The sequence below is a fragment of the Oncorhynchus keta genome, unplaced genomic scaffold, assembly GCF_023373465.1.
Source record: "Oncorhynchus keta strain PuntledgeMale-10-30-2019 unplaced genomic scaffold, Oket_V2 Un_contig_2736_pilon_pilon, whole genome shotgun sequence".
Classification (NCBI taxonomy): Eukaryota; Metazoa; Chordata; class Actinopteri; order Salmoniformes; family Salmonidae; genus Oncorhynchus; species Oncorhynchus keta.
Window position 1 is genome coordinate 74,256 of NW_026285487.1, and position 16,397 is coordinate 90,652.

Sequence of the window (16,397 nt, forward strand, 5' to 3'; positions counted from 1 at the left end):
AATCCTTCTCCCCCTAAAAGATTTAGATGCAAGTGGCTGTTCCACTGGATGTCATAAGGTGTATGCACCAATTTGTAAGTCGCTCTGGATAAGAGCGTCTGCTAAATGACTTAAATGTAAATGTTTAAGTCTTTGAAAATCGCAATTCATAATTGCAATATCTAGCCAAAACAAAAAAAAATATTTCGATATTTTGTCCAGGGTGCTGGTGCAGCCCTAGTGTGTGTGGTGACTCACTGGTCCAGAAGTAGCTGTATGAGCCCACCACGCCCATGACCAGGGTGCTGGTCACCTTCCAGGCCAGCTGCGGGCACTGTGGGAACGGCCATTTCACCTCCAGGGGCATCGCTGCTCACCAACGGAACACACATCCACCTGGCGCACACACACACAGGTCAGAGAACAGTATGAGAAACATACCACCGGGTCGATCTTATAACCATGACTACCAGACAGATTAGCTACTCTCAACACTGCAGAATGGAAGCTAAATAGCTAGCGGGATCATTTGCAGTATTGAACAGAAGTATTGCATGCATAGATGATACATCATTGGCATAGACTCATGGATTTTGATTGTTTGGTTTGTCAACAGAACACAGCTTTCCACATGTTGTCTCTGCTAGCTAGCTTCCCGTCCAAGTAAAAAATGTCTACTTTTTGCCAGGTGAAAGCTTTTTTTTTTAAACACCGAAAAGCAGTTTAATACACGGATCTGGTTTCATATGACAGTTTTATACTAAGTCTGCACTGTTTTTCTCCGCGTAGTAAATGACTTGTGATCAAAGTTAAGTCCCATCCTCACCTTATGCTTTCAGCTGATAACTAGCAAGTTCGAAGAACCCGGAAAAAGGCTAATTCTGCAATGGTTTGTGGGAGTTGCAGTTCATTACGTCGAACGAATTTAAGCTTTCTGAATCGATGTAAACAAATGGTTGTTGTGTGTGTTTCTTCCATCTACTCATTGATGCTTTGAAACGACGTCTGTTCCTTCATTTCCCCTCATCCCATCTACACCCCTGATATATAATCAAAGACAGACAGTACAGTATGAAGATAGTCCGAAACGGTTTCTCCAATAGAAATCCCCGATCACGCATGTAGGCGATGTAATGGCGACGTTAGCGATCAGAATCAACGAATCTGGTCTAAGGGTCGCCTGGCGCCTAACTGCGCATGTGCACGCCGCAAATCAGAGGGACTCCTTTGATATAAAGTTGTTTTTGACGAAAATGATCACGTGTCAGTTTGTCACTTTCATGAGATTGGAGTAATAACGTGTTAAACTACTTAAGACATTAACTCGAATCTAGGTTGTGCCTTTTAGATTTTCAGAAAATGAACAACTAATTAAGAATGTTTCACTAATCTCATTGACTTCTCTAACCCGGCCTGGTCTGTTTGGCCTTTTGCTCCAGCGTTCCCGGAAGACTTGCTAATTTTGCGCCTCAGGATTTAGAAACTATGCGTTATCATGATCAGTGTCTCGTCAACAACACTGGAAAAAGTACTTCCAGGTCACGGAATTTCGGAAACGTTTCAAATAAAAGTCCCCCGCGTAATAGTAGAAACATGTCAATAACCTGTATTTATTCATGATATATGAACAATAATTGTCTTCACATTAACAATGATTCATATTTGTTCATATTTAAGTGGCATTTGCATTAAATGTGGGTGTTAAAACATGTTACAAGGTCCTATAAATGATCATGTGCGAATCACTGTATATGAAGTCCATATTCGTTTATAGAGAAAAAAAACATTATGGCTGCCACAGTAAAATTAGGGTCGGTAGAATCTATATGTAGTGTAATTTCATAGGGCTCTGAGTAATACAGAGTGTTGCAGGCCATTTACTCCTCCCATTCATAGGGCTCTGAGTAATACAGAGTGTTGCAGGCCATTTACTCCTCCCATTCATAGGGCTCTGAGTAATACAGAGTGTTGCAGGCCATTTACTCCTCCCATTCATAGGGCTCTGAGTAATACAGAGTGTTGCAGGCCATTTACTCCTCCCATTCATAGGGCTCTGAGTAATACAGAGTGTTGTAGGCCATTTACTCCCCCCATTCATAGGGCTCTGAGTAATACAGAGTGTTGCAGGCCATTTACTCCTCCCATTCATAGGGCTCTGAGTAATACAGAGTGTTGCAGGCCATTTACTCCTCCCATTCATAGGGCTCTGAGTAATACAGAGTGTTGTAGGCCATTTACTCCTCCCATTCATAGGGCTCTGAGTAATACAGAGTGTTGCAGGCCATTTACTCCTCCCATTCATAGGGCTCTGAGTAATACAGAGTGTTGCAGGCCATTTACTCCTCCCCATTCATAGGGCTCTGAGTAATACAGAGTGTTGCAGGCCATTTACTCCTCCCATTCATAGGGCTCTGAGTAATACAGAGTGTTGCAGGCCATTTACTCCTCCCATTCATAGGGCTCTGAGTAATACAGAGTGTTGCAGGCCATTTACTCCTCCCATTCATAGGGCTCTGAGTAATACAGAGTGTTGCAGGCCATTTACTCCCCCCATTCATAGGGCTCTGAGTAATACAGAGTGTTGCAGGCCATTTACTCCTCCCATTCATAGGGCTCTGAGTAATACAGAGTGTTGTAGGCCATTTACTCCCCCCATTCATAGGGCTCTGAGTAATACAGTGTGTTGCAGGCCATTTACTCCTCCCATTCATAGGGCTCTGAGTAATACAGAGTGTTGCAGGCCATTTATACTCCCCCCATTCATAGGGCTCTGAGTAATACAGAGTGTTGCAGGCCATTTACTCCTCCCATTCATAGGGCTCTGAGTAATACAGAGTGTTGCAGGCCATTTACTCCTCCCATTCATAGGGCTCTGAGTAATACAGAGTGTTGCAGGCCATTTACTCCTCCCATTCATAGGGCTCTGAGTAATACAGAGTGTTGCAGGCCATTTACTCCTCCCATTCCATTGGCCACAATGCGAATCACACCATACAGTATCCATTCTACAGACCCTACTGAGTATTACCTACAATACATTTATATCGTCAAAAATAATAGTTTTTCCCGTACAGTGCTATATTTGTACAGTATAATGTCCAAGCACCCTATTTTAATTAAGCTGTTCGACCCCCAGTAAAAGGTCAGCAGCACTATTACTCAGAGCACTATGAGATGACACTATACAGACCCTACTGAGTATTCTCAATACTTTCACATCACCACATAGAACAGTTTTTTCTCTCTCTATAAGCCAATATGCAATTTATTTATTTTTAAATTAAATGATGTAGTCATTTAGCAGACGGTCTTATGCAGAGCAACTTACAGTTTGTGCATTCATCTAATTAAGGTAGCTAGGTGGGACAACAACATATCACAGTCATAGTAAGTACATTTTCCTCACTAAAGTAGCTATTAGCAAAGTCAGTGCTAGTAAGGGTAAGAAAAGTCAAGTGTGAGTGTTAGTTCGCGAAATGCTGTTGTTTTTGGGGGGGGGGATTTCAGATACTCTTAGAAGAGGTAGGGGTTGGAACCAATGGGACCCATGGAATAGACGAAGTAGAAAGGGCTGCTGGCTATTTAGACCACAGTGACCCAAGAAATACCACCATCTATGATACATAGGGTAGGATATAATCACATCAAATTTGTGCTCCACCGTATATTATATAAAGTAGTCATTCTCTTTAGTGTAGATTTTTCCCTGATGTAGTTTTCATTTTGTAATGTTATTTTAACAGGCGCTATGCAAAGCTGCAAACATGATTTATTTTGTATCATACACAATAGCGTCTTACCACAGACCTTTATTTTGTAGTCAAAATCAGAAAACCGGAAGTCTTAATGCTGCTGCCATAACGCTCATGGTATAAAGACCGAGCTCCACCTCTAGACTTCTGATATGGGTGAAATGCATGATGGGTTAAGGATGTCAGTGTGCCAAAGGTGAGAGCAGTCAGTGTCCTTTGAAAGCTCCTCCAGCCAAAGACTCAGGAAATAGGGTATGGCGGACCAAAACTTCCCTAATTACAATTAAATGAATAAATAAATGCACACATAAATAGAAAATAAATAAATAAATGCACACATAAATATATAAATAATGTATCCCTTTATTTTTATTCATTTATATTATTTTTTCATTTATTTGTTTCTGTATTTCTTCCTCCAGTATGATAATGAGGGGGTGTCAATCAAACCTATGTGGGTGGTATCTAACACACCATTGGTTGATCAATGCCAGTATGCGTTCAGTATGACAGAACATGTTCAAAATTTAAAGGCCATGTTTTATATTAGCACCCCCCAAAAAATAGGAGATTACGTAGAGAGTAATGGATATTCATGAAATGGAATGTGTGGGAATAGATATGTGTCGAAATAACATTGTAATAGTTCATTTATATAACCCCTGCAACCCTCTCATGTTAGACGTGTAGGGGTAGGAAGGTAATATAATATATAATAATAATATATAATAATAATATAATAATATAAGACAGAGAGAAGACAAAGAGAATGGAGTTATGGTCAGAAGAATGATTAAGACAGAGGGAAGGGAGACATGGCCAGAAGAATGATTAAGACAGAGAGAAGGGAGACATGGCCAGAAGAATGATTAAGACAGAGAGAAGGGAGACATGGCCAGAATAATGATTAAGACAGAGAGAAGACAGAGAGAAGGGAGACATGGCCAGAAGAATGATTAAGACAGAGAGAAGGGAGACATGGCCAGAAGAATGATTAAGACAGAGAGAAGGGAGACATGGCCAGAATAATGATTAAGACAGAGAGAAGACAGAGAGAAGGGAGACATGGCCAGAAGAATGATTAAGACAGAGAGAAGGGAGACATGGCCAGAAGAATGATTAAGACAGAGAGAAGGGAGACATGGCCAGAAGAATGATTAAGACAGAGAGAAGGGAGACATGGCCTGCAGGAATGTTGCTCCACTATTGGTAAAGGGACTGAAATTGTTGCGGTTTGGAAAATGTTTTAAAAAATGAAACGTCACAGCTGTATCAAGTAAAGAAAAGGCAGATGTCCTAGGTGGTGCGTTTGCAGCGGTTCATAGATGTGAGTTCCTGTGTGATGAGAGCAAGAGGAGACAGTTAAAGTAAAACGCGGAGTCAGGAGAAGCTATGGATGCAGAGTTCTCTGTTCTTTAGATGATGATGTTGGAGGGCGCGCTGACATCCAACATGTGTAATTATTATTATTTATTTTTTAGAGGTGGATAAGCTTTATATTTCAGGAAGATTGTTGCTTCCATCAATGTAATTGGAAGCATAATTTCCAATCCACCATATATTGTTTGGGTAAAAATATATATCCATATACATATGCATACATATACAGGTATATATATATATACACATATACAGGTATATATATATATATATACACATATACAGGTATATATATATACACATATACAGGTATATATATATACACATACATATACAGGTATATATACATACACATATACAGGTATATATATACACATACCTATATAGATATACCTACTTTGAGAATATACCTTTATTATTCCACACAAACCCTACCACCCTTCCCCCAAATGGAGTAAACTAATGAACAATAACTGTCATGTTCTGACCCTAGTTCTTGTGTTATTGGTTTGTTTTAGTTGGTCAGGACGTGAGTTGGCTGGGCATTCTATGTTCTGTGTTTCTAGGTTGGTTTTCTGTGTTCGGCCTAGTATGGTTCTCAATCAGAGGCAAGTGTCGTTAGTTGTCTCTGATTGAGAATCATACTTAGGTAGCCTGGTTGTCTCTGATTGAGAATCATACTTAGGTAGCCTGGTTGTCTCTGATTGAGAATCATACTTGGGTAGCCTGGTTGTCTCTGATTGAGAATCATACTTAGGTAGCCTGGTTGTCTCTGATTGAGAATCATACTTGGGTAGCCTGGTTGTCTCTGATTGAGAATCATACTTAGGGAGCCTGGTTGTCTCTGATTGAGAATCATACTTAGGGAGCCTGGTTGTCTCTGATTGAGAATCATACTTAGGGAGCCTGGTTGTCTCTGATTGAGAATCATACTTAGGTAGCCTGGGTTTCACTGTTGTTCTGTGGGTGATTGTTTCTGTGTCTGTGTTTGTTTCACCACACGGTACTGTTTAGTGTTCAATTTATGTTTTTAAATAAACAACCATGGACACTTACCACGCTGCATCTTGGTCCGATCCTTGCTACACCTCTTCAGACGAAGAGGAGGAAAACCTTTACAACACTTAGGCTTCTACCTTCAGTTCATACATCTTATACACATTTTACAGACAATCTGTTTTACAACAGTTATATTTAGTTTGTTTTTAGTCCTTCCTCTATTTCTGATGTCCATCCAGTTTGATTTCTATTTTTAAATGTGCTATTTCACAAAATGAGCCTATATACAGTATATTTTACAGACCCTGTATGTTTTACATTGGTTATCTTGTTATTAGTCCCACCCTTCAGCTCCATTCAACCCCTCCCATCTCTCTCTCAACATCATCCAGTCCCTTCAGCTCCATTCAACCCCTCCCATCTCTCTCAACATCATCCAGTCCCTTCAGCTCCATTCAACCCCTCCCATCTCTCTCAACATCATACAGTCCCTTCAGCTCCATTCAACCCCTCCCATCTCTCTCAACATCATCCAGTCCCTTCAGCTCCATTCAACCCCTCCCATCTCTCTCTCAACATCATCCAGTCCCTTCAGCTCCATTCAACCCCTCCCATCTCTCTCTCAACATCATCCAGTCCCTTCAGCTCCATTCAACCCCTCCCATCTATCTCTCAACACCATCCAGTCCTTCAGCTCCATTCACCCCTCCCATCTATCTCTTCAGTCCCTTCAGCTCCATTCAACCCCTCCCATCTATCTCTCTCACCATCCAGTCCCTTCAGCTCCATTCAGTCCCATCATCCAGTCCCTTCAGCTCCATTCAACCCCTCCCATCTCTCTCTCAACACCATCCAGTCCCTTCAGCTCCATTCAACCCCTCCCATCTATCTCTCAACACCATCCAGTCCCTTCAGCTCCATTCAACCCCTCCCATCTATCTCTCAACACCATCCAGTCCCTTCAGCTCCATTCAGCCCCTCCCATCTCTCTCTCAACATCATCCAGTCCCTTCAGCTCCATTCAACCCCTCCCATCTATCTCTCAACATCATCCAGTCCCTTCAGCTCCATTCAACCCCTCCCATCTCTCTCTCAACACCATCCAGTCCCTTCAGCTCCATTCAACCCCTCCCATCTATCTCTCAACACCATCCAGTCTCTTCAGCTCCATTCAACCCCTCCCATCTATCTCTCAACACCATCCAGTCCCTTCAGCTCCATTCAGCCCCTCCCATCTCTCTCTCAACACCATCCAGTCCCACCCTTCAGCTCCATTCAACCCCTCCCATCTATCTCTCAACACCATCCAGTCCCTTCAGCTCCATTCAACCCCTCCCATCTATCTCTCAACACCATCCAGTCCCTTCAGCTCCATTCAACCCCTCCCATCTATCTCTCAACACCATCCAGTCCCTTCAGCTCCATTCAACCCCTCCCATCTATCTCTCAACACCATCCAGTCCCTTCAGCTCCATTCAACCCCTCCCATCTATCTCTCAACACCATCCAGTCCCTTCAGCTCCATTCAACCCCTCCCATCTCTCTTAACACCATCTAGTCCCTTCAGCTCCATTCAACCCCTCCCATCTCTCTGAACACCATCCAGTCCCTTCAGCTCCATTCAACCCCTCCCATCTATCTCTCAACACCATCCAGTCCCTTCAGCTCCATTCAACCCCTCCCATCTATCTCTGAACATCATCCAGTCCCTTCAGCTCCATTCAACCCCTCCCATCTATCTCTCAACATCATCCATTTTGGATTTCTATTTGCCATACATTTTTCAACTGTGCTGTGATGCTTCACATACAGTATGTACTGAACCTTTCTATTCTCATAGCTTCTACAGATTGTGAATTAAAAATAAACATTTTTGCTAAAATAATTATTATATTGATTGATTGCCTATGGCTTTTCAGATCACCCAGTATTGCTGTCTGCAGCGTTAGTTCTAGGCACATGTTGCAATTCTTCAGCCATTCCTGGACCTGTGACCAAAAATGAGCTACATATGAACAATACCAAAATAAATGATCAAATGACTCTGCCTCCTCACAGCAGAATCAGCATATATATATAACATTCTATTGATTGCAATAATTTTGTATAGTAATTTAAATTGAAAGATTTGAAGTTTTGAATCCGGCGTTGTTTTGCGTATCAATTCATAAACCATGTGCCATGGAATGGGTACATCGAAAAACTCTTCCCAACTATTTTGAAATTTATATGGCACAGCTGTCAGTTTTTTGGTCCTTAAATGAAATTGGTAAATGTTTTTATTTATCACACTTTAACCATTTATGTTCTTTAATACAGGGCCGACATACAAGTTCCTTACTTTTCCCCTTCTACTTGCCTCTTCCATTTTGTGGTAATGCTGCAATTAGTTGGTTGTAATTTTGGGTAGATCAGACATTTCTTTGAAAAAAAAATATATATTTTTAATCAATTAGTATATTTGATTTTAACCACAATATTTGTTGCATTATTTGTTCTGTCTTTTCAGGTGGATTAAAATGAAATTGCAACCAACTGTCTAAGGCTTGTTTAAAAAATAACTATATTTTGGAGATTATTTCCTTTTCAAACAACTGAAAGTGAGCAGGTGTAATCTGAATAAAGGGGAAAGGCCCTTCCTGAATATATGATGAGTGAGCAGGTGTAATCTGCATAAAGAGAAAAAGGCCCTTTCTGAATATATGATGAGTGAGCAGGTGTAATCTGAATAAAGAGAAAAAGGCCCTTCCTGAATACATGATGAGTGAGCAGGTGTAATCTGAATAAAGAGAAAAAGGCCCTTCCTGAATATATGATGAGTGAGCAGGTGTAATCTGCATAAAGAGAAAAAGGCCCTTTCTGAATATATGATGAGTGAGCAGGTGTAATCTGAATAAAGAGAAAAAGGCCCTTCCTGAATACATGATGAGTGAGCAGGTGTAATCTGAATAAAGAGAAAAAGGCCCTTCCTGACTATATGATGAGTGAGCAGGTGTAATCTGCATAAAGGGGGAAAGGCCCTTCCTGAATATAAGATGAGACATTCCTACCAATTTACCAGAGAACCAGTTTGTATAAGTATAACTGTTGTACGACTGATGCCTTTAGTGAGAGGACTAATGCTTTAATATTTAATCATTTCTGCCCTCGGAATTCATTTTCGTTATATAAATAGGCTCTTTTAATTTTATCTGGCTTGCCATTTCAAATACAATTGAATATGTTTTTGTTCATATAATTTAAAAAGCAGGTCACTAGGTGTAGGCAAAACCTTAAGCAAATAGGTCAACTGTGACATGACTAAAGAGTTAATCAGGGTGATTTTTCCACAAATAGACAGGTATTTTCCTTTCCATGGTAGCAAGATCTTATCTATTTTTGCTAACTTTCTATAAAATATATTGTAGTGAGATCATTTCGTTTGGGATGTATACCGAGTGTGTCCACATCTCCGTCAGACAATTTAATTGGTAAACTTACTTACATTACTACACGGTAATGTAAAATTTGCATTTTTTTAGTGATCCAAGACGTAATATAGTACACATATTTTGGTTGTTATCCAGAGAGGTCGGCAAAAGTATCTCGATCCTCTATCAGGCCGTGGAGGGATTCTAATTGTGGTTTTAAAAGAAAACATGAATCATCAGAGAACATTGACACCTTTCCAATCCCTTAATATTATTGTTTGATCTAATTTTAACAGCTAACTTTTCGACGGCAATAATAAATAGATATGTCGATAGTGGACAACCTTGTTTTTCTCCTCTAGATAGATTAAAACTTTCTGAGATGTAGCCATTATTTACTATTTTACACCGAGGGTTACTGTACATAACTTTAACCCATTTTATAAGAGATTCCCCAAAATTAAAATATTCTAGGCATTTATATATAAACTCCAGTCGTACTGTATCAAAAGCCTTTTCAAAATCAGCTATGAAAACCAGGCTTGGTGTCCCCGATATTTCATAGTGTTCTATTGTTTCCAGTACTTGTCTTATATTATCTCCAAGGTGTCGTCCATGTAAAAAAAACCTGTCTGATTAGGATGAATATCTGACAATACTTTTTTAATTCTATGTGCCAAGCATTTTGCTAGGATTTTTGCATCACAACACTGAAGTGTAGGGGGTCCTCCAAGTTTTTAAATGGACTAGATCTTTATATATATATACACCACTTGGGTCCTGTTTCAGTAATAATGATATCAGACCTTCTTGTTGTGTGCCCGATAATATACCATTTACATAGGAGTGGTTAAAACATGCTAATAACGGTCCTCTGAGTATATCAGAAAAGGTTTGTTATACTTCCACTGGTATGTCATCCAGCCCTGTATACTACCACTGGTATGTCATCCAGCCCTGTATACTACCACTGGTATGCCATCCAGCCCTGTATACTACCACTGGTATGCCATCCAGCCCTGTATACTTCCACTGGTATGTCACCCAGCCCTGTATACTTCCACTGGTATGTCACCCAGCCCTGTATACTTCCACTGGTATGCCATCCAGCCCTGTATACTTCCACTGGTATGACATCCAGCCCTGTATACTTCTACTGGTATGCCATCCAGCCCTGTATACTTCCACTGGTATGCCATCCAGCCCTGTATACTTCCACTGGTATGCCATCCAGCCCTGTATACTTCCACTGGTATGCCATCCAGCCCTGTATACTTCCACTGGTATGCCATCCAGCCCTGTATACTACCACTGGTATGCCATCCAGCCCTGTATACTACCACTGGTATGCCATCCAGCCCTGTATACTTCCACTGGTATGCCATCCAGCCCTGTATACTTCCACTGGTATGCCATCCAGCCCTGTATACTTCCACTGGTATGTCATCCAGCCCTGGAGTTTTCCTTAAAGGCTTTAAATGCATCAAGAAGTTCCTCCACTGTCATTTGGCCTTCACATGGTCTTTCTGTACACATGTTAATTTTACACTATTATTAGGAAAATAATCCATGCAATTAGCTGGGAGGCACACAGTACTACATAGAGCCATGACTACATGGAACTCTATTCCACAGTACTACATAGAGCCATGACTACATGGAACTCTATTCCACAGTACTACATAGAGCCATGACTACATGGAACTCTATTCCACAGTACTACATAGAGCCACGACTACATGGAACTCTATTCCACAGTACTACATAGAGCCATGACTACATGGAACTCTATTCCACAGTACTACATAGAGCCATGACTACATGGAACTCTATTCCACAGTACATAGAGTGACTACATTCTATTCCACAGTAGCTAGAGCCAGTTGGTCCACAGTACTACATGGCATGACTACATGGAACTCTATTCCACAGCCAGGGACTAGTGGAACTCTATTCCACAGTACTACATAGAGCCATGACTACATGGGACCACAGTACCATAGAGCCATGACTACATGGAACTATAATGTATAGAGCCATGACTACATGGAACTATTCCACAGTACTACATAGAGCCATGACTACATGGAACTCTATTCCACAGTACTACATAGAGCCATGACAACATGGAACTCTATTCCACAAATGGTCATGACTACATGGAACTCTATTTACATTCATTATATTATTCCACAGTACTACATAGAGCCATGACTACATGGAACTCTATTCCACAGTACTACATAGAGCCATGACTACATGGAACTCTATTCCACAGTACTACATAGAGCCATGACTACATGGAACTCTATTCCACAGTACTACATAGAGCCATGACTACATGGAACTCTATTCCACAGTACTACATAGAGCCATGACTACATGGAACTCTATTCCACAGTACTACATAGAGCCATGACTACATGGAACTCTATTCCACAGTACTACATAGAGCCATGACTACATGGAACTATATTCCACAGTACTACATAGAGCCATGACTACATGGAACTCTATTCCACAGTACTACATAGAGCCATGACTACATGGAACTCTATTCCACAGTACTACATAGAGCCATGACTACATGGAACTCTATTCCACAGTACTACATAGAGCCATGACAACATGGAACTCTATTCCACAGCACTACATAGAGTGACTACATGGAACATTCCACAGTACTACATCATGACTACATGGAACTCTATTCCACAGCACTACATAGAGTCATGACTACATGGAACTCTATTCCACAGTACTACATAGAGCCATGACTACATGGAACTCTATTCCACAGTACCACATAGAGCCATGACTACATGGAACTCTATTCCACAGTACTACATAGAGCCATGACTACATGGAACTCTATTCCACAGTACCACATAGAGCCACGACTACATGGAACTCTATTCCACAGCACTACATAGAGCCACGACTACATGGAACTCTATTCCACAGTACCACATAGAGCCACGACTACATGGAACTCTATTCCACAGCACTACATAGAGCCACGACTACATGGAACTCTATTCCACAGTACTACATAGAGCCATGACTACATGGAACTCTATTCCACAGTACTACATAGAGCCATGACTACATGGAACTCTATTCCACAGTACTACATAGAGCCATGACTACATGGAACTCTATTCCACAGTACCACATAGAGCCACGACTACATGGAACTCTATTCCACAGTACTACATAGAGCCATGACTACATGGAACTCTATTCCACAGCACTACATAGAGCCATGACTACATGGAACTCTATTCCACAGTACTACATAGAGACATGACTACATGGAACTCTATTCCACAGTACTACATAGAGCCATGACTACATGGAACTCTATTCCACAGTACTACATAGAGCCATGACTACATGGAACTCTATTCCACAGTACTACATAGAGCCATGACTACATGGAACTCTATTCCACAGTACTACATAGAGCCATGACTACATGGAACTCTATTCCACAGTACTACATAGAGCCATGACTACATGGAACTCTATATTCCACAGCACTACATAGAGCCATGACTACATGGAACTCTATTCCACAGTACTACATAGAGCCATGACTACATGGAACTTTATTCCACAGTACTACATAGAGCCACGACTACATGGAACTTTATTCCACAGTACTACATAGAGCCACGACTACATGGAACTCTATTCCACAGTACTACATAGAGCCACGACTACATGGAACTCTATTCCACAGCACTACATAGAGCCATGACTACATGGAACTCTATTCCACAGTACTACATAGAGCCACGACTACATGGAACTCTATTCCACAGTACTACATAGAGCCATGACTACATGGAACTCTATTCCACAGTACTACATAGAGCCATGACTACATGGAACTCTATTCCACAGTACCACATAGAGCCACGACTACATGGAACTCTATTCCACAGTACTACATAGAGCCATGACTACATGGAACTCTATTCCACAGCACTACATAGAGCCATGACTACATGGAACTCTATTCCACAGTACTACATAGAGACATGACTACATGGAACTCTATTCCACAGTACTACATAGAGCCATGACTACATGGAACTCTATTCCACAGTACTACATAGAGCCATGACTACATGGAACTCTATTCCACAGTAACATAGAGCCATGACTACATTCTATTCCACAGTACTACATAGAGCCATGACTACATGGAACTCTATTCCACAGTACTACATAGAGCCATGACTACATGGAACTCTATTCCACAGTACTACATAGAGACTACCATGACTACATGGAACTCATATATTCCACAGCACTACATAGAGCCATGACTACATGGAACTCTATTCCACAGTACTACATAGAGCCATGACTACATGGAACTCTATTCCACAGTACTACATAGAGCCATGACTACATGGAACTCTATTCCACAGTACTTAGAGCCATGACTACATGGAACTCTATTCCACAGTACTACATAGAGCCATGACTACATGGAACTCTATTCCACAGTACTACATAGAGCCATGACTACATGGAACTCTATTCCACAGTACTACATAGAGCCATGACTACATGGAACTCTATTCCACAGTACTACATAGAGCCATGACTACATGGAACTCTATTCCACAGTACACATAGAGTGACTACATGGAAGCCAGTGACTACATGGAACTCTATTCCACAGTACTACATAGAGCCAGCCAGACAGTACATGACTACATGGAACTCTATTCCACAGTACTACATAGAGCCATGACTACATGGAACTCTATTCCACAGTACTATTACATAGACTACAGAACTCTATTCCACAGTACTACATGACTACATGGAACTCTATTCCACAGTACTACATAGAGCCATGACTACATGGAACTCTATTCCACAGTACTACATAGAGCCATGACTACATGGAACTCTATTCCACAGTACTACATAGAGCCATGACTACATGGAACTCTATTCCACAGTACTACATAGAGCCACAGTAGAGCCATGACTCTATTCCACAGTACTACATAGAGCCATGACTACATGGAACTCTATTCCACAGTACCACATAGAGCCACATGACTACATGGAACTCTATTCCACAGTACTACATAGAGCCATGACTACATGGAACTCTATTCCACAGTACTACATAGAGCCACGACTACATGGAACTCTATTCCACAGTACTACATAGAGCCATGACTACATGGAACTCTATTCCACAGTACTACATAGAGCCATGACTACATGGAACTCTATTCCACAGTACTACATAGAGCCATGACTACATGGAACTCTATTCCACAGTACTACATAGAGCCATGACTACATGGAACTCTATTCCACAGTACTACATAGAGCCATGACTACATGGAACTCTATTCCACAGTACTACATAGAGCCATGACTACATGGAACTCTATTCCACAGTACTACATAGAGCCATGACTACATGGAACTCTATTCCACAGTACTACATAGAGCCATGACTACATGGACTACTGGAACTCTATTCCACAGTACTACATAGAGCCATGACTACATGGAACTCTATTCCACAGTACTACATAGAGCCATGACTACATGGAACTCTATTCCACAGTACTACATAGAGCCATGACTACATGGAACTCTATTCCACAGTACTACATAGAGCCATGACTACATGGAACTCTATTCCACAGTACTACATAGAGCCATGACTACATGGAACTCTATTCCACAGTACTACATAGAGCCATGACTACATGGAACTCTATTCCACAGTACCACATAGAGCCACGACTACATGGAACTCTATTCCACAGCACTACATAGAGCCATGACTACATGGTACTCTATTCCACAGTACCACATAGAGCCACGACTACATGGAACTCTATTCCACAGCACTACATAGAGCCATGACTACATGGAACTCTATTCCACAGTACTACATAGAGCCACGACTACATGGAACTCTATTCCACAGTACTACATAGAGCCACGACTACATGGAACTCTATTCCACAGTACTACATAGAGCCACGACTACATGGAACTCTATTCCACAGTACCACATAGAGCCACGACTACATGGAACTCTATTCCACAGTACTACATAGAGCCATGACTACATGGAACTCTATTCCACAGCACTACATAGAGCCATGACTACATGGAACTCTATTCCACAGTACTACATAGAGCCATGACTACATGGAACTCTATTCCACAGTACTACATAGAGCCATGACTACATGGAACTCTATTCCACAGTACTACATAGAGCCATGACTACATGGAACTCTATTCCACAGTACTACATAGAGCCATGACTACATGGAACTCTATTCCACAGTACTACATAGAGCCATGACTACATGGAACTCTATTCCACAGTACTACATAGAGCCATGACTACATGGAACTCTATATTCCACAGCACCACATAGAGCCATGACTACATGGAACTCTATTCCACAGTACTACATAGAGCCATGACTACATGGAACTTTATTCCACAGTACTACATAGAGCCATGACTACATGGAACTTTATTCCACAGTACTACATAGAGCCACGACTACATGGAACTTTATTCCACAGTACTACATAGAGCCATGACTACATGGTACTCTATTCCACAGTACCACATAGAGCCACGACTACATGGAACTCTATTCCACAGCACTACATAGAGGCATGACTACATGGAACTCTATTCCACAGCACTACATAGAGGCATGACTACATGGAACTCTATTCCACAGTACTACATAGAGCCATGACTACATGGAACTCTATTCCACAGTACTACATAGAGCCATGACTACATGGAACTCTATTCCACAGTACTACATAGAGCCATGACTACATGGAACTCTAT

General features: G+C 41.2%; 1 protein-coding gene across 3 annotated transcripts in view; it reads right to left on the reverse strand.

Annotated features, from left to right (window-relative positions):
- tafazzin (tafazzin, phospholipid-lysophospholipid transacylase) overlaps nt 1-1,437 on the reverse strand; it is a 39,256-nt gene extending 37,819 nt beyond the window's left edge. The window contains exons 1-2 of one of the 3 annotated variants that reach the window (XR_008112595.1): nt 806-1,437; nt 238-375 (exon numbers count right to left, since the gene is read on the reverse strand). Coding sequence is in view for 2 of the 3 variants with exons in the window: in XM_052506722.1 (XP_052362682.1) it covers nt 238-346 (109 nt within the window). In the remaining variant the exon portion in view is untranslated. The other 2 variants (XM_052506722.1, XM_052506723.1) reach the window with 2 other exon arrangements.
- Between the last annotated feature and the right edge of the window lie 14,960 nt (nt 1,438-16,397).